The sequence below is a fragment of the Ictalurus punctatus genome, chromosome 5 (assembly GCF_001660625.3).
Source record: "Ictalurus punctatus breed USDA103 chromosome 5, Coco_2.0, whole genome shotgun sequence".
In the NCBI taxonomy this organism is placed as follows: Eukaryota; Metazoa; Chordata; class Actinopteri; order Siluriformes; family Ictaluridae; genus Ictalurus; species Ictalurus punctatus.
This window is the reverse complement of record NC_030420.2, coordinates 17,564,207-17,582,935: the sequence shown is the minus strand read 5'-3', so window position 1 is coordinate 17,582,935 and position 18,729 is coordinate 17,564,207. Positions and strand designations below refer to the sequence as shown.

At 40.5% G+C, this 18,729-nt stretch overlaps 1 protein-coding gene across 2 annotated transcripts in view; it reads left to right on the top strand.

Moving 5' to 3' along the window:
- Nucleotides 1-10,828, top strand: part of dhx37 (DEAH (Asp-Glu-Ala-His) box polypeptide 37) — a 37,044-nt gene extending 26,216 nt beyond the window's left edge. For both annotated transcript variants that reach the window (XM_017467855.3, XM_017467854.3), the window contains exons 22-28: nt 300-472; nt 766-880; nt 4,774-4,911; nt 5,036-5,130; nt 5,223-5,296; nt 6,972-7,069; nt 9,659-10,828. In XM_017467855.3, coding sequence (XP_017323344.1) covers nt 300-472; nt 766-880; nt 4,774-4,911; nt 5,036-5,130; nt 5,223-5,296; nt 6,972-7,069; nt 9,659-9,735 — 770 coding nt within the window. In that variant the 3' untranslated portion in view covers nt 9,736-10,828. The remainder of the gene's footprint in view (nt 1-299; nt 473-765; nt 881-4,773; nt 4,912-5,035; nt 5,131-5,222; nt 5,297-6,971; nt 7,070-9,658) is intronic.
- Nucleotides 10,829-18,729: the final 7,901 nt, after the last annotated feature.

The following is an 18,729-nucleotide window of genomic DNA, read 5'->3' as shown; positions in this document are numbered from 1 at the left end:
TACTGACATAATACCATGCAAATATATTATTTCCTCAAAAACTACTTATTGTAATTATACATTACAATTTCATGTCTTGTGTTTTTTTTCCTGAATCAGAAAATTTTTAGAACAAAAAGCAGCATTTATTGTTGTATTTATTTATATATTACACTGATGGCCTTTGCTTAAAGTACATTCAGGGATAAAGCCTTGACCAATATACATATACAATGTACTTGTACAATATAAATATGTCCTCATCGGCACCACCTTTTTTGTCATGTCTGTGTGATTCTATATTATTTTTTCCTGTCCAGTGAATTCTGTGTGTTCTGATGCTGGGGTGTGTGTGGACAACAAAATGGCCCCCCCGACTGAATCTCAGGTAGTGTGCCTGAGGCAGATTGTGTTGGCTGGTTTAGGAGATCATCTGGCCAGACGAGTACAAGCTGAGGAGCTACTGGATCCAAAGTGGAGAAATGGCTACAAGGTGAACACACACACGGACTTAACAGTTCACTCACAACTTTTCAGTCTTACACAATGTACTAAACTGCAGATTAGACCTTGTGTATGAAGTGTACTTTTTAAAGTATATACTTTTTAAACTTGAAAATTGCCTGCATACAAATAACTGGAAGATGAAGAAAATAGTCTAGAATGTAATTATATTTCATTCATTATCAGTGCACTTTCTTCAGTCAGAGATAACATTTTGTTATGGTTAATAGTAATGTGACTTGTTGATGTGTTGAATGTAGTATTTTTTGTGTATCTGTGTAGACTCCTCTGCTGGATGAGCCAGTGTTTATACATCCTTCCTCTGCACTTCACAAAGAACTGCCTGAGTTTGTTGTTTACCAAGAAATCATGGAAACTACCAAAATGTACATGAGAGGTGTGTGTGTATATGTGAGTCTTTGTGAGGTTGTGCCTTCATAAGTGTTTTAATTGTGGGAGCAGAATTGGTCATTTTAGTGTCAGTCTATGCACATATTTGTAATTGCATTTTTACTTACACACATACTCAAATTATAGATTTTTGCTTTTTAAATGCAGCACTTTAAGGTAAACATTTCAGCTAAAAGAGAATGTGAAAATAGAATTCTGTTGAACTCCATATATGTGTGTGTGTGTATGTATAAATGTGTGTGTGTGTATATATATATATATATATATATATATATATATATATATATATATATGTGTGTGTACTCAGTGAGGGGAAAAAAGTATTTGATCTCCTGTGCTGATTTTGTACGTTTGCCCACTGACAAAGGAATTATCATTCTATAATTTTAATGGTAGATTTATTTGAACAGTGAGAGACAGAATAACAACAAAAAAATCCAGAAAAACGCATGTCAAAAATGTTATAAATTGATTTGCATTTTAATGAGGGAAATATGTATTTGACCCCTCTGAAAAACATGACTTTAGTACTTGGTGGCAAAACCCTTGTTGGCAATCACAGAGATCAGACGTTTCTTGTAGTTGGCCACCAGGTTTGCACACATCTCAGGAGGGATTTTGTCCCACTCCTCTTTGCAGATCTTCTCCAAGTCATTAAGGTTTCGAGGCTGACGTTTGGCAACTCGAACCTTCAGCTCCCTCCACAGATTTTCTATGGGATTAAGGTCTGGAGACTGGCTAGACCACTCCAGGACCTTAATGTGCTTCTTCTTGAGCCACTCCTTTGTTGCCTTGGCCGTGTGTTTTGGGTCATTGTCATGCTGGAATACCCATCCACGACCCATTTTCAATGCCCTGGCTGAGGGAAGGAGGTTCTCACCCAAGATTTGACAGTACATGGCCCCGTCCATCGTCCCATTGATGCGGTGAAGTTGTCCTGTCCCCTTAGCAGAAAAACACCCCCAAAGCATAATGTTTCCACCTCCATGTTTGACGGTGGGGATGGTGTTCTTGGGGTCATAGGCAGCATTCCTCCTCCTCCAAAACGGCGAGTTGAGTTGATGCCAAAGAGCTCCATTTTGGTCTCATCTGACCACAACACTTTCACCCAGTTGTCCTCTGAATCATTCAGATGTTCATTGGCAAACTTTAGATGGGCATGTATATGTTCTTTCTTGAGCAGGGGGACCTTGCAGGTGCTGCAGGATTTCAGTCCTTCACGGCGTAGTGTGTTACCAATTGTTTTCTTGGTGACTATGGTCGCAGCTGCCTTGAGATCATTGACAAGATCCTCCCATGTAGTTCTGGGCTGATTCCTCACTGTTCTCATGATCATTGCAACTCCACGAGGTGAGATCTTGCATGGAGCCCCAGGCCAAGGGAGATTGACAGTTCTTTTGTGTTTCTTCCATTTGCGAATAATCGCACCAACTGTTGTCACCTTCTCACCAAGCTGCTTGGCAATGGTCTTGTAGGCCATTCCAGACTTGTGTAGGTCTACAATCTTGTCCCCGACATCCTTGGAGAGCTCTTTGGTCTTGGCCATGGTGGAGAGTTTGGAATCTGATTGATTGATTGCTTCTGTGGACAGGTGTCTTTTATACAGGTAACAAGCTGAGATTAGGAGCACTCCCTTTAAGAGAAATCTTTCTGATTGAGAGGGGGTCAAATACTTATTTCCCTCATTAAAATGCAAATCAATTTATAACATTTTTGACATGCATTTTTCTGGATTTTCTTGTTGTTGTTCTGTCTCTCACTGTTCAAATAAATCTACCATTAAATTTATAGACTGATCATTTCTTTGTCAGTGGGTAAACGTACAAAATCAGCAGGGGATCAAATACTTTTTTCCCTCACTGTGTGTGTGTGTGTGTGTGTGTGTGTGTGTGTGTGTGTGTGTGTGTGTGTGTATATATATATGTGTGTGTGTGTGTGTGTGTGTGTGTGTGTAGATAGATATATACAGTATCTCACAAAAGTGAGTACACCCCTCACATTTTTGTAAATATTTGATTATATCTTTTCATGTGACAACACTGAAGAAATGACACTTTGCTACAATGTAAAGTAATGAGTGTACAGCTTGTGTAACAGTGTAAATTTGCTGTCCCCTCAAAATAACTCAACACACAGCCATTAATGTCTAAACCGTTGGCAACAAAAGTGAGTACACCCCTAAGGGAAAATGTCCAAATTGGGCCCAAAGTGTCAATATTTTGTGTGGCCACCATTATTTTCCAGCACTGCCTTAACCGTCTTGGGCATGGAGTTCACCAGAGCTTCACAGGTTACCACTGGAGTCTTCTTCCACTCCTCCATGACGACATCACGGACCTGGTGGATGTTAGAGACCTTGTGCTCCTCCACCTTCCGTTTGAGGATGCTGCACAGATGCTCAATATGGTTTAGGTCTGGAGACATGCTCGGCCAGTCCATCACCTTCACCCTCAACTTCTTTAGCAAGGCAGTGGTCGTCTTGGAGGTGTGTTTGGGGTCGTTATCATGCTGGAATACTGCCCTGCGGCCCAGTCTCCGAAGGGAGGGGATCATGCTCTGCTTCAGTATGTCACAGTACATGTTGGCATTCATGGTTCCCTCAATGAACTGTAGCTCCCAATGCCGTCAGCACTCATGCAGCCCCAGACCATGACACTCCCACCACCATGCTTGACTGTAGGGAAGACACACTTGTCTTTGTAGTCCTCACCTTGTTGCCGCCACACATGCTTGACACCATCTGAACCAAATAAGTTTATCTTGGTCTCATCAGACCACAGGACATGGTTCCAGTCATCCATGTCCTTAGTCTGCTTGTCTTCAGCAAACTGTTTACGGGCTTTCTTGTGAATCATCTTTAGAAGTGGCTTCCTTCTGGGACGACAGCCATGCAGATCAATTTGATGCAGTGTGCGGTGTACAGTCTGAGCACTGACAGGCTGATCCCCCACCCCTTTTGTAGCAATGCTGGCAGCACTCATACGTCTATTTCCCAAAGACAACCTCTGGATATGACGCTGACCACTTGCACTCAACTTCTTTGGTTGACCATGGCGAGGCCTATTCTGGGTGGAACCTGTCCTGTTAAACCGCTATATGGTCTTGGCCACCGTGCTGCAGCTCAGTGTCAGGGTCTTGGCAATCTTCTTATAGCCTAGGCCATCTTTATGTAGAGCAACAATTATTTTTTTCAGATCCTCAAACAGTTCTTTGCCATGAGGTGCCATGTTTGATCTACCAGTGACCAGTATGAGAGCGATGACACCAAATTTAACAGACCTGCTCCCCATTCACACCTGAGACCTTGTAACACTAACAAGTCACATGACACTGGGGAGGGAAATTGGCTAATTGGACCCAATTTGGACATTTTCACTTAGGGGTGTACTCACTTTTGTTGCCAGTGGTTTAGACATTAATGGCTGTGTGTTGAGTTATTTTGAGGGAACAGCAAATTTACACTGTTACACAAGCTGTACACTCACTACTTTACATTGTAGCAAAGTGTCATTTCTTCAGTGTTGTCACATGAAAAGATATAATCAAATATTTACAAAAATGTGAGGGGTGTACTCACTTTTGTGAGATACTGTATGTCTGTCTGTGGCATTCATCATAAGCAACACTTAGAAACAAAGCATAATCACTTTTCATTGTCTCTCTTATAGCTAGAAACTTTTAATTAAGTTTTAAGTATTAAATATAACTGTTATTGGCTTTTCCAGACATTTGTAAGTAAGAAATTTCATGCAACTGAACCTGTACAAATTTGATACTCCTGATATAGCACAATTGTGCAGAATGGTAAAGATTTATAGAGTTTATTGTGTAGTACACTGTACTACAGACTAATACTTACATGATAAATGTTATTTATAGGAGTGTGTGCAGTGCAGGCTGATTGGATCCCAAAACTCCTGCCCCAGTACTGTCACTTCAGTGGACCGGAACAAAGCCCTGCCCCATGGTACTGCACCCTCAGTGGCAACGTGAAGTGTCAACAACAGAGCACCTTCTGTAAGACCATACCTTCCCCTTTCACTTTCTTAGATCTTGTCTGACCTTCCGTAGTGGTGTTGATGGATGAGACATGCCACTTTCTTCCTAGTTTTATGAACTGTGTCTGCATCTGTATTTATAGTCAGAGTGGGATGGAAGCTTCCTGCCATTGAGATGGATCATCCTGAAGGCCTTGAGCGATACAAACTGTTTGCCAAGTTTTTGCTGGAAGGACAGGTACATGTGTGTGTTTGAATCTGTGAGTTGTATTTATACACATATTAATGACGTGGATAAATTAGTGATTAACTTCTGGGTACATGCTACAGGTGTGTCCCAAATTACAGCGACACAGTACATGTTTACTGTCAAGCCCTGCTACCATGCTGAAGACTTGGGCCAAGTAAGAGCACAATCCACATTAATAAATAAATTTCTGTGCATATGTGTGGCACAAACAGTCATGTGGTCATAAGTACACCTCATGGAAATTGTTGGCTTTTTCTGACATATTTGGACAAGCAAACATTTGATCATTTTTGAAACAGTGTCTATTAATAAAGATGATTTATTTGAACAAAAGCACAAGGAAAATTAGGGTTTTTAATCATTTATTCAACAGAAATATTAATAGATGTGATATTCTGTGGAAAAAGTAAGTACACACTTGGTCTCAGAAGCTAGTATTGCCCCCTTTAGCAGAAATAACTTCTTGTAGGCATTTTGCATAATTGTCCACCAGTCTCTGACATCGGCTTGCTGGAATTTTTCGACCACTCTTCCATACAATATTCTTTAAGTTGCAAGATGTTTGATGGGTTTTTTTTTTTGCATGTACTGCCTGTTTCAAATCCCCCCACAACATTTCATTGAGATTCAAATCCAGGCTTTGACTAGGCCATTCCATAAACCTCCATTTCTTCTTTATGAGCCATTCCTTGGTGGATTTGCTAGTGTGCTTAGGATCATTATCCTGTTGAAAGGTCCACTTTCGGGTTCAACTTCAACTTTCAGACAGATGGCCTCACATTATATTCCAGCACTCTTTGATATGATGCAGAATTCATAGTTGAATCAATGAATGCAAGCTGTCCAGTCCCTGAGGCAGCGAAGCAGCTCCAAACCTTAACATTTCCACCACCGTGCTTCACAGTTGGTATGAAAAACAGTTGTCTTTGGCCTGCACCAAACATGTCTGCTGTTACTGTGGCCAAACAACTCTATCTTTGATTCGTCTGTCCAGAGCACATTATTCCAAAAGGCCTGGTCTTTACCTGTATGTTCACTGGCAAACTGCAGTCTTGCTCTAATGTTCTTTTTAGACAGCAAAGGCTTTAACCTGGAATGCCTCTCATGCAGGTCAAATTTGTGCACTCTCTTTCTGATTGTAGAAGCATGTACTTTAACACCACCAGTTGTAAGACTTACTAGCAGAATCTTTGATGAAATTTTGGAGCTCTTGGAGACTTCTTTTTGCATCAGACTGTCTGCTCTTGGGCTGAATTTGCTGGGACAGCCAGTCCTGGACAAATTGGAAGTTGTTTGAAACCTATGCCATTTAGATGATTTTCCTTACAGTGTAACGATTTATATTTCAAATAATTTGGAGATCTTTTCAAATCGCTTGCCAGACTCATAGGCATCCACAACCTTTTTTTCTGAAGGCCTTACAGAACTTTTAGATCTTGGCATGATGACATCACACACCTCAATAACAAAAGGAACACCAGACACTAGATATGAGAGGGGTATAAATAAGACACTTCCACCTGCACTCCCTAAGCAGGTTCTAATCACTGGCACCCAATCTTGAACACCTGATTCCAATTTTATGGATTTGAAGGTGTAATAAGTGTAGGGGTGTACTTACTTTTTCCATGTGACTGATCTGTTTTTTGTTCATTTAAATTGTGAAAATGACTACAGAATATTAATTTTATGTGTCATTTAAGAGTGTATCACCTTTATTAATACTCACCATCTCAAAGAGGATCAAATGTTTGCTTGTTCAAATATGTCAAAAAAGCCAACAATTTCCATTGGGTATTCTCATTTTTTCATGTGTGTATTTATTTCAGGCTGCAGCCTCGAACAGAAAATCTTTTAGGAGCGTTAGTGTCAGAAAAAGTGGACAACCGAGATGCCTTACAAGCTGCATGGAAGAAAAATGAAAAATGTAAGTAAGTGTGGACATTTCAGGCCACAGCCAGTAGCTTGGAGGAAAATATCATCCAGGTTTCCATAAACATGATATTTTCTCATGAGTCTCAAAGCTCTGGTAGGCTACAACTTCTCTGGAACTGATTTAAATCACTGATATAAATGTACATCATAGATCTAAAGTATGTAAGATAAAGCATATCACTTTAAAACAAAAAAACTCACTTTAACATTAGACTTTCTCAAAAGATTAAGAAGGTGTAATTGTATAGCTAGATTTACTGAACCAAGGACCGTCTCCAAAGGACACAAAAGGTCTAGAGTTGATTCCAAGTGTTGAAGTTGAATTTGCATTTGGTAGCTGTTCATGGGAACTCTCAATATGTGGTCCAAAGATGTGTCGCAAGTGAAGCAAGCCATCAGTAGGCGGAAAAAAATAGACAGATCAGAGAGATAGTAGAATATGGTCCTAACTCTGTGTTGGTGATGCAAGTCCCTAATTAGATTGATCCAGATAGTCCTTTTCCAGTTAGATCTAGATCACACACATTTCTTAGTTCACTTATATCTATGACTTACCTAGGTTTTATGATTCTTGAGTGTTAACTTAACCACTTTCTTGAAGTAGAATCAAGTTATTAAAACAGGGTGTTCAGATACTGGCAGTGTGTACTACAAGCCAGAAGGCCTACAGTACACTGTGGCCAGGAGTGTATGAGTGCATAATTGGCCCTGCTCTCTGCATGGGTAGAATGGCTTTATTCTCTTCTCTGTCAGAGTGGCACTAACCAGTCATGGGCATGTAGCATGTAAAGCAGTTTGAAAAAGATGGCTGGCGTCACATATAGTATCTCACAAATGTAAGTACACTCCTCACATTTTTGTAAATATTTGATTACATCTTTTAATGTGACAACACTGAAGAAATGACACTTTGCTACAATGTAAAGTAGGGAGTGTACAGCTTGTGTAACAGTGTAAATTTGCTGTTCCCTCAAAATAACTCAACAAACAGCCATTAATGTCTAAACCGCTGGCAACAAAAGTGAGTACACCCCTAAGTGAAAATGTCCAAATTGGGCCCAAAGTGTCAATATTTTGTGTGGCCACCATTATTTTCCAGCACTGCCTTAACCCTCCTGGGCATGGAGTTCACTAGAGCTTCACAGGTTGCCACTGGAGTCCTCTTCCACTCCTCCATGATGACATCATGGAGCTGGTGGATGTTAGAGACCTTGTGCTCCTCCACCTTCCATTTGAGGATGCCCCACAGATGCTCAATAGGGTTTAGGTCTGGAGACATGCTCGGCCAGTCCATCACCTTCACCCTCAGCTTCTTTAACAAGGCAGTGGTTGTCTTGGAGGTGTGTTTGGGTTCGTTATCATGCTGGAATACATGCTGGGATCATGCTCTGCTTCAGTATGTCACAGTACATGTTGGCATTCATGGTTCCCTCAGTGAACTGTAGCTCCCCAGTGCCAGCAGCACTCATGCAGCCCCAGACCATGACACTCCCACCACCATGCTTGACTGTAGGCAAGACGCACTTGTCTTTGTACTCTTCACCTGTTTGCCACCACACACGCTTGACACCATCTGAACCAAATAAGTTTATCTTGGGCTCATCAGACCACAGGACATGGTTCCAGTAATCCATGTCCTTAGTCTGCTTGTCTTCAGCAAACTGTTTACGGGCTTTCTTGGGCATCATCTTTAGAAGAGGCTTCCTTTTGGAAGGCAGCCATGCAGACCAATTTGATGCAGTGTGTGGCGTATGGCCTGAGCACTAACAGGCTGACCCCCCCACCCCTTCAACCTCTGCAGCAATGCTGGCAGCACTCATACGTCTATTTCTCAAAGACAACCTCTAGATATGACGCTGAGCACGTGCACTCAACTTCTTTGGTCGACCATGGCGAGGCCTGTTCTGAGTGGAAATTGTCCTGTTAAACCACTGTATGGTCTTGGCCACCGTGCTGCAGCTCAGTGTCAGGGTCTTGGCAATCTTCTTATAGCCTAGGCCATCTTTATGTAGAGCAACAATTATTTTTTTCAGATCCTCAGAGAGTTCTTTGCCATGAGGTGCCATGTTGAACTTCCAGTGACCAGTATGAGGGAGTGTGAGAGCGATGACACCAAATTTAACACACCTGCTCCCCATTCACACCTAAGACCTTGTAACACTAACAAGTCACATGACACCGGGGAGGGAAAATGGCTAATTGGGCCCAATTTGGACATTTTCACTTAGGGGTGTACGCACTTGTTGCCAGCGGTTTAGACATTAATGGCTGTGTGTTGAGGTATTTTGAGGGGACAGCAAATTTACACTGTTACACAAGCTGTACACTCACTACTTTACATTGTAGCAAAGTGTCATTTCTTCAGAGTTGTCACATGAAAAGTTATAATCAAATATTTACAAAAATGTGAGGGGTTTACTCACTTTTGTGAGATACTGTATTTCAGAGGAATCACTTGTTAGCCGCTACCCTCCCCAGGTGAAAGCTGTTGTGTGATAAGTGAGAACTAGCTAATACCTAATGACTGAAACTGGGAGAAAATTTGTTTTAAAAACTTCTCTTTCTCTATTTCTCCTAACAGTTCTCCTGTCAGCATACTGCCAGTGGGTTCCAAAGTCTCTTCACGAAGAAGTCACCAAGAGCTGGCCTCCTGTCTGACACACACACTGCCACTGTAAAATCATAAGCAGAGCTGGTCTTGCAGGATTCACACCTGCATAAGCACATTTCTCAAAGCTGCAGAAGATTTTCCCTTGTCTCTGCAGAGACTGATGGACAGTTTTACCAGCTTCATATATTTATTCATGAACTCACTGTGGACTTCTGTGGAAATGTGGAATTTCTGTTCATATATTTAATCCTGAACCGAAAAGAATCACCATTGAAAGTATGACTAGGCTTAAACTGACTTATCTGGCATTTCAGATTGTGGTCATTACAAGGGCAAGAAACAGTTTGTGTCCAAACTGATACTCTTACTAGTTGTGAAACTACCACAAATATACCCTTTTTTAATTTTTTTTTTTTTTTTTTTTTTTTTTTATAAACAAAACATGTCTTCCTAATATCTAATATTTTGGTATACAATAAGGAGTCTTGTGTGTTATAAGTGTGTCATATTTCTCTCTGGGTAAGTGGAATATTTTTCAAAATGTTTCATCTAAATTTAAGAAGTGAACACCCCCCCCAAACTATTGTTGTAGTGTCTGCACTATAGTAGTTGTCACTAAATATGGATGACTTGAAAAAAATGTAATGAGGCAGAGTGAGCTGGCTTAAGGAAATTACCGCAATCTATATTTTTTCAGACATTGTTGTTCCTGTCTGGCATTTTACGGTGAAATATTACTTTCAAGGACTGAATTGGTGTGAAATAAACATCCTTTGATTATATACAATATATAGTATGACTGACAAGAGTTAATAAAGATTCTCTATAAAAGACAAACATAAGATCTGGAACAATGTTAAAATTGTTTGGTGAGTTTCAACATTAGACCCGCCCTGTTGTTAACGGGTATGTTTACTGCTGTGCAGTTAGTATACTGTTAGCATCATTCTCTATTTAGCATTCTGGACATCATTCTCTATTTAGCATTTAGGATTGTTCTTTTTGACTGCCATAATTATATAACTGCAGTTATTTACATAACCCTGCAATGCATGTGTGTATAGGGTGTATACTGGGACACTTTTAATTTCCAAGGTTTCTAAGCATTCTTTCCATTAATAAAATAACCCTAACAACATATTTCTGAAATCCTAAAGGTTTTCATTATTTACATATGAAAGAAAGATTTTCATGTTCTGAAGCGGCATGGCCTAATCTTTTGTCAAGCCTGACTGAAAACTGGCTTTTACTTTTTGTTTTAAAACATTATTTATTTGCAGAATACTATCGGAACAGCATCATTAAATCGCATTGAATCACAAAGAATCTCTCAATTCTTTGTAGGGTCTTGCTTTCGGAGGCTGTTCAGTTCCCGTTAAACACAGTGAAATAGCTGGTCAGAATGCTCTCTATCATCCCTCTGTAGAAGGAGGTGAGGGTGGGAGGGGGCAGTTTGGCTCTCTTCAGTCTCTGTAGGAAATGGAGGCACTGCTGGGCCTTCTTGGCCAGGCAGGTGGTGTTGAGAGTCTAGGAGCGGTCCTCTGTCATGTGCACACCAAGAAACTTGGAGCTCTGATCTTCACAACATGTTTGTAGAAGTTAGTCATGGCACAAACAAAGGAGATTTCTGAGGACCTCAGAAAAAGAGATGATGCTCATTAGGCTGGAAAAGGTAAAGCCATCTCTAAAGAGTGTGGACTCCACCAATCCACAGTCAGACAGATTGTATACAAATGGAGGAAATTCAAGACCATTGTTACCTTCCCCAGGAGTGATCAACCAACAAGATCACTCCAAGAGCGAGATGTGTAATGGTCCACAAGGTCACAAAGGAACTCAGGGTAACCTATAAGTAACTAAACACCTCTCTTACATTAGCTAATGTTAATGTTCATGAGTCCACTATCAGGAGAACACTGAACAACAATGGTGTGCATGGCAGGGTGGCAAGGAGAAAGTCACTGCTCTCAAAAAAGAACATTGCTGCCTTTCTGCAGTTTGCTAACAATCATGTGGGCAAACCAGAAGGCTGTTGGAAAAATGTTTTGTGGACAGATAAAAAATAGATTTTTTTTTTTAAAGTGAGATTGTCATTTTTAGAGAAAGGAAAACACTGCATTTCAGTATAAGAACCTTATCCCATCTCTGAAACATGATGGTGGTAGTATCATGGTTTGGGACTGTATTGCTGTATCCGGGACTTGTCATCATTGATTGAACAATGAACTCTGAATTATACCAGTTAATTATAAAGGAAAATGTCAGGACATCTATCCATGATCTGAATCTCAAAAGAAAAGTGGGTCATGCAGCAAGACAATGAAACTAACCACACAAGTGGTTCTTCCAAAGAATGGTTAAAGAATAATAAAGTTAATGTTTTGGCTGAGTCAAAGTCCTGACCTTAATCCAATAGAAATGTTGTGGAAGGACCTGAAGCAAGCAGTTCATGTGAGGAAACCCACCAAAATCCTAGAGTTGAAGCTGTTCTGTACTGAGGAATGGGTTAAAATTCCTCCAAGCCGATGTGCATTACTGATCAACAGTTACCGGAAATGTTTAGCTACAGTTATTGCTGCACAAGGGGGTTACACCAGATACTGAAAGCAAAGGTTCATACTTTTGCCACTCACAGATATGTAATATTGGATAATTTTCCTCAATTAGTAAATGGCAATGTATAATATTTTTGTCTCATTTGTTTAATTGGGTTTTCTTCTACTTTTAGGACTTGTGTGAAAATAAGATGTTTGGGTCATATTTATGCAGAAGTATAGAAAATTCTAAAGGGTTCACAAACTTTCAAGCACCACTGTAACTTTACTCAACTGACACTATTAGAGACTTACTTACTAGGCACTTTATCACAGTATTAGTTTTGACTTGTGTAAAAATCTGCCCAAAGGCATTAAGAACAACCCAATATATATCACTTTACACATCTTAAAAATATATGGCAGTGCATATGTCCTCTCTCAATGGTAGTAAAAAAAATTTTTACTTCTTTTTTCATGATAATTGGGTGTGAAGAGATGTTATTATTCAATTCAGTTCAGTTTTATTTGTATAGCACTTTTAACAATTGACATTGTCCTGAAATACATTTATAGAAATATATAAATTCAGGATATAGATTTTAAATGTATGAATTTATCCCTAATGTGCAAGCCAGAGGCGATGGTAGCAAGGAAAAACTCCCTGAGACGATAAGAGGAAGAAACCTTGAGAGAAACCAGACTCAAAAGGGAACTCATTCTCATCTGGGTGACAACGGATAGTGCGATTTCTAAATAAATAAATCCCTTCTATAAATGTGCTAATACTGCATGTTCAAATAGTGCAGTTGTGTAACATGAAGTTTGTTTTATTGAACTTGAATTGAGTGCAAAACTGTTTGTGGCAATTGTAGTCCTAGCCATCTTAGCATGAATTGAGGACCAAAGCCAGCTTTATGGTTTTTAAGTGGTACCATCCTCAGTAATCTCAATGATCTTTAGGCTGCACCATGTGGGGCCATCCTCAGCAGCAGCATGTGACTTCCAATTGATGAGAACTCCAACCAGAACTAGGGCATCAGGATGGATCAGGCAGGTCCGGAGAGCAGAAGGGGTCAGGATCACTGGTATCTCAGAAGTATGATGTGTAGCCTGACAGAAAGAGAGAGGGAGAGATTATTAGGTATGCTTATTGCCCCGTAATGGTTAAGGACAATGTACTTTGTGTGAGTGCAAGCAGGGACTCTGGCAAGACTAGCTATGACATCATAACTACAACCCCAATTCTGAAAATGTTGGGACCGTATAGAAAATGCGAATAAAAACAAAGAAAAGTGATTTGTAAATGTACTTTGAATTGTATTTAAACAAAAAACGTATAAAGACAGGGTATTTGATGTGTTATGTAAGCAACTGCATAGTTTTATGAAGTTAAACGTTTATTTTTAAATTGATGCATGCAACACGTTCCAAAAAAGTTGGGACAGGGCAATTTAACTAATAGCGACGTGACAAGTTGAAATAAGTTGAAATTTGCACTCCAGACCTGCCTGATCCATTCGGATGCCCTACCTCTGGATGGAGCTCTCATCAACTGGAGGCTACAACCTGGAGATTGCTTAGGATGGTACTGCTTGAAGTACCATGAAATAGTTTTGGACCTCAATTCCACATGGACATTCTCACTGTGGTTGCTGGGACTACGGTTGCTGCTATGGCCTTTGGACTGCAATTACCACATGCAGTTTTACACTCAGGTCTCCTTCGGTGAACAGTGGACTAGTTCAACAAACAGTCTTCATGTTAAAACCATAATGAACTTTCTTTTACTTTCACACTATCTGTTGTTACCCAGATGAGGATGGGTTCCCTTCTGAGTCTGGGTCCTCTCAAGGTTTTTTCCTCATATAATCTTAGGGAGTTTTTCCTTGCTACTTTTGCCACCAGCTTGCTCAATAGGGATTAATCCACACACTTAAAATCTGTATCCTGTGTTTATATATTTCTGTAAAGCTGCTTTGAGACAATGTCCATTGTAAATAGCACTGTACAAATAAAATTAAATTGAAAATAAGAAGGTGATGTGAAACAGGTGAGGCAATCATCTAATCATAGTATATAAGGAGCCTCCTAAAAAGGCCTAGTCCTTCAAGAGCAAGTATGGGTCGAGACTCGCCAATCTACTAACCGATGCATCAGCAAATAATCCAATACTTTGATAACAACATTCCCCAAAGACAAATTGGTAGGATGTTGGGCATTTCACCTTCTACAGTGCACAATGTAATTTAAAGATTTAAGGAATCTGGTCAAATCTTGGTGCGTATAGGACAAGGCCAAAAACCACTTCTGAATGCATGTGACCTCCGATCCCTCAGACGTCACTGTCTTAAAAACCATCATGATTCTGTAATGGATATCCTGACATGGGCTCGGGAATACTTTGGTAAACCTTTGTCAGTCAACACCATTTGCCGCTGCATCCACAGATGCAAGTTAAGGCTTTACTATGCAAAGCAGAAGCCATACATAAAGTCCAGAAGCGCCACCCATTTCTCTGGGCTCGGTCTCATCTGAGATGCACAGTAGCACAGTGGAATTGTGTTTTGTGGTCTGACGAGTCAACATTTAAAATAGTTTTTGGACAAAACAGCCATCGTGTTCTCCGAGCCAAAGAGGAAAAGGACCATACAAGCTATTATCAGCGTCAGGTCCAAAAGCCAATGTCTGTCATGGTATGGGGATGTGTCAGTGCCCATGGTGTGGGAAACTTGCACATCTGTGAGTGCATCATTAATGCAGAAATATATATACACATTTTGGAGCAACATATGTTGCCATCCAGAGCAGGACAATGCCAAACCACATCCTGTCCAGATTACAAGCGCATGGTTGTGTAAGCAGAGAGTGCACCTGCAGTCCTGACCTGTCTCTGATTGAGAATGTGTGGCGCGTTATGAAGCGCAAAATAAGGCAACGAAGGCGCCGTACAGTTGTGCAGCTGAAGAAATGCATAATGGATGAATGGGGGAAAATTTCACCTGCTAAACTTAACCAACTGGTGTCTTCAATGCCCAAATGCTTAATAAGTGTTATTAAAAGAAAAGGTGATGTTACACACTGGTAATGAGTGTATATTACAAAAAAATTCATTCACAAAGTAAAACATCAAATAATGTGTGAATAACGTGTTTTCAATATAGTACGGGGTGAATTGAATTTTCAACTGATTTTGTTTGGTTTTTTTGCATTTTCCATACTGTCCCAACTTTTTCAGAATTGGGGTTGTAAAAGGGAGAGCCAGAAGGTAACACAGACCTGAGGTCTCCCTGGGACATAAGGCAGCCACTCCAAAATCAACAAACCTGGGTGAACGTGTGAAAATCAGGGGGGCTCTAGATCTGCTCTTTTACCTAAGACAAAAACTATTCACAAAAAGCTTGACTAAACAAATATGCGAGACTATTCTATGCTTTAAAGGTCAACAGTAGTATATCATAATCAATGTGAAATTTTACTTTGAGCCAATGAAGTGTGGATAAGATAGAGGTGATGTGGACATATCTTCTGGTTCAAGTAAGGACTCTTGCAGCTGTATTAAGGACTAGCTGGAGCTTTTTTATGCATCTACTGGAACATCCAAACAGTAAGACATTATAATAATCCAGCCTAGAAGTGACGAAAGCATGGACTAATATTTATGCATCGTGTACTGACATTACATTTCTTACCTTAGAAATATTTCTGAGGTGAAAGAAGACTATCCTAGTAATATTATCTACATGAGTGTCGAATGAAAGACTGGAGTCAATAATCACACCAAGGTCTTATGGATGCACATGATGAAACAGAAAGACCATCCAGCATTACTATGTGATCAGAAAGCTTACTTCTAGCTGCATGTGGTCCTACTATAAGTACTTCTGTCTTGTCAGAATTAAGTAAAAGGAAATTTATTATTATTATTATTATTATTATTATTATTATTACAATTATAATGAGAACAATTATAATTATAATAATTGGATAACAGTATTAATGTAGTTTTATTCTCCTGGACAAATTTGTGATGTCCTTGGTGGCCTGATGTTCACTTATGGTTTTAAGAAACATCCATATGCCTTTTATAGCATGCCTAAAAACAGAAGTGCAATTCTGGTCACCTGACCAAGCACTTTTTTTTTTATCTTGAAGACCTCTCTGAAAATTACTAATCTGCCAAAACCCTGACCAAGCTCCTCAAACTAGTAGACCATCTTTTCCAGCTGATAATTGAATTTCCAGCTCCCTTATTACTTAACTTGCTCAATAAATGTTTATACAGTGCATCCGGAAAGTATTCACAGTGCTTCACTTTTCCCACATTCTATATTACAGCCTTATTCCAACATGGATTAAATTCATTATTTTCCTCAAAATTCTACAAACAATACCCCATAATGACAACATGAAAGAAGTTTGTTTGAAATCTTTGCAAATTTATTTAAAAAAAAAAAAAAAAACATGTACAAAAGTATTCACAGCCTTTGCCATGACACTCAAAATTGAGCTCAGGTGCATCCTGTTTCCACTGATCATCCTTGAGATGTTTCTACAACTTGACTGGAGTCCACCTGTGATAAATTCAGTTGATTGGACATGATTTGGAAATCACACACCTGTCTATATAAGGTCCCACAGTTAACAATGCATGTCAGAGCTCAACCAAAGCCATGAAGTTCAAGGAATTGTCTGTAGACCTCCGAGACAGGATTGTATCTGCAGCATTGAAGGTCCCAATGAGCACAGTGGCCTCCATCATCCGTAAATGGAAGAAGTCAGGAACCAGCAGGACTCTTTCTAGAGCTGGCCGCCAGGCCAAACTGAGCGATCGGGGGAGAAGGGCCTTAGTCGGGGAGGTGACCAAAAACCCGATGGTCACTCTGACAGAGCTCCAGCATGTCTCTGTGGAGAGAGGAGAACCTTCCAGAAGAACAACCATCTCTGCAGCACTCCACCAATCAGGCCTGTATGGTAGAGTGGCCAGACGGAAGCCACTCCTCAGTAAAAGGCACATAACAGCCTGCCTGGAGTTTGCCAAAAGGCACCTGAAGGACTCTCAGACCAAAGATTGAACTCTTTGGCCTGAATGGTAAGCGTCATGTCTGGAGGAAACCAGGCACCACTCATCACCAGGCCAATACCATCCCTACAGTGAAGCATGGTGGTGGCAGCATCATGCTGTGGGGATGTTTTTCAGTGGCAGAAACTGGGAGACTAGTCAGGATCGAGGAAAAGATGAATGCAGCAATGTACAGAGACATCCTTGATGAAAACCTGCTCCAGAGCATTCTGGACCTCAGACTGGGGTGAAGGTTTATCTTCCAAGAGGGCAACGACCCTAAGCACACAGCCAAGACAACAAAGGAGTGGCTACAGGACAACTCTGTGAATGTCCTTGAGTGGCCCAGCCAGAGCGCAGACTTCAACCCGATTGAACATCTCTGGAGAGATCTGAAAATGGCTGTGCACCGACGCTCCCCATCCAACCTGATGGAGCTTGAGAGGTCTTGCAAAAAAGAATGGGAGAAACTGCCCAAAAATAGGTGCGCCAAGCTTGTAGCATAATACTCAAAAAGACTTGAGGCTGTAATTGGTGCCAAAGGTGCTTCAACAAAGTATTGAGCAAAGGCTGTGAATACTTATGTACATGTGCTTGTTTTGTTTTTTATTTTTAAGAAATTTGCAAAGATTTCAAACAAACTTCTTTCATGTTGTCATTATGGGGTATTGTTTGTAGAATTCTGAGGAAAATAATGAATTGAATCCATTTTGGAATAAGGCTATAACATAACAAAATGTGGGAAATGTGAAGCGCTGTGAATGCTTTCCGGATGCACTGTAATTGCCTTACTGATGTGATATTTATCCATGTGATGTTTTCCAGCAAATCTAGCAAATGAGCTATGCAGTTAAACTTAACTTGGAGGGCTGCACCTGGAAGTGCAAGTTGAGGCCCTGGTCGTGTCCTAATCCTTATCATTCCATCATTGTGACATTTTTTTTTTCCCTCACCAGAATTCAAAGAATCCACTGCAAATCCCGTTTTCAGGACTGGTTAAGTGTGTGAAAGACTTTGTCATTCCTAGTGTACATATACACATGCATTCTTCACATGCCCTGCTGTAAGCCATGCTGTAAAGCTTCAGACAAGGCTCAAGGCTTAGTACTCGATACTCGTGTAATGTAAGAACGTGAAATAGATTTTTATGTTCTGAACGTAAAAAAACAACACTGCAGTAATTGTACAGGCAAAAACGCACAGGTTCCCACCTTCCCCTGAGGGCGAGAGAGAGAGATAGAGATAGAGGTAGAGGGGTGGGGGAGGGGACGCTCTCTTTCTGTTTCAATTCAATTGAACGCTTTCTCAGGCAGATGTGTGTGGAAGAGCGAGAGGACACACCCAGTCAAACATGCCTAGTTGAGGCGAGTCCAGTGGCGGAGGGAGGGAATAAGAAGGGGGGCATATTGGCCAAACGCCAGCGAGTAAAATAAGAGGGCGTGACT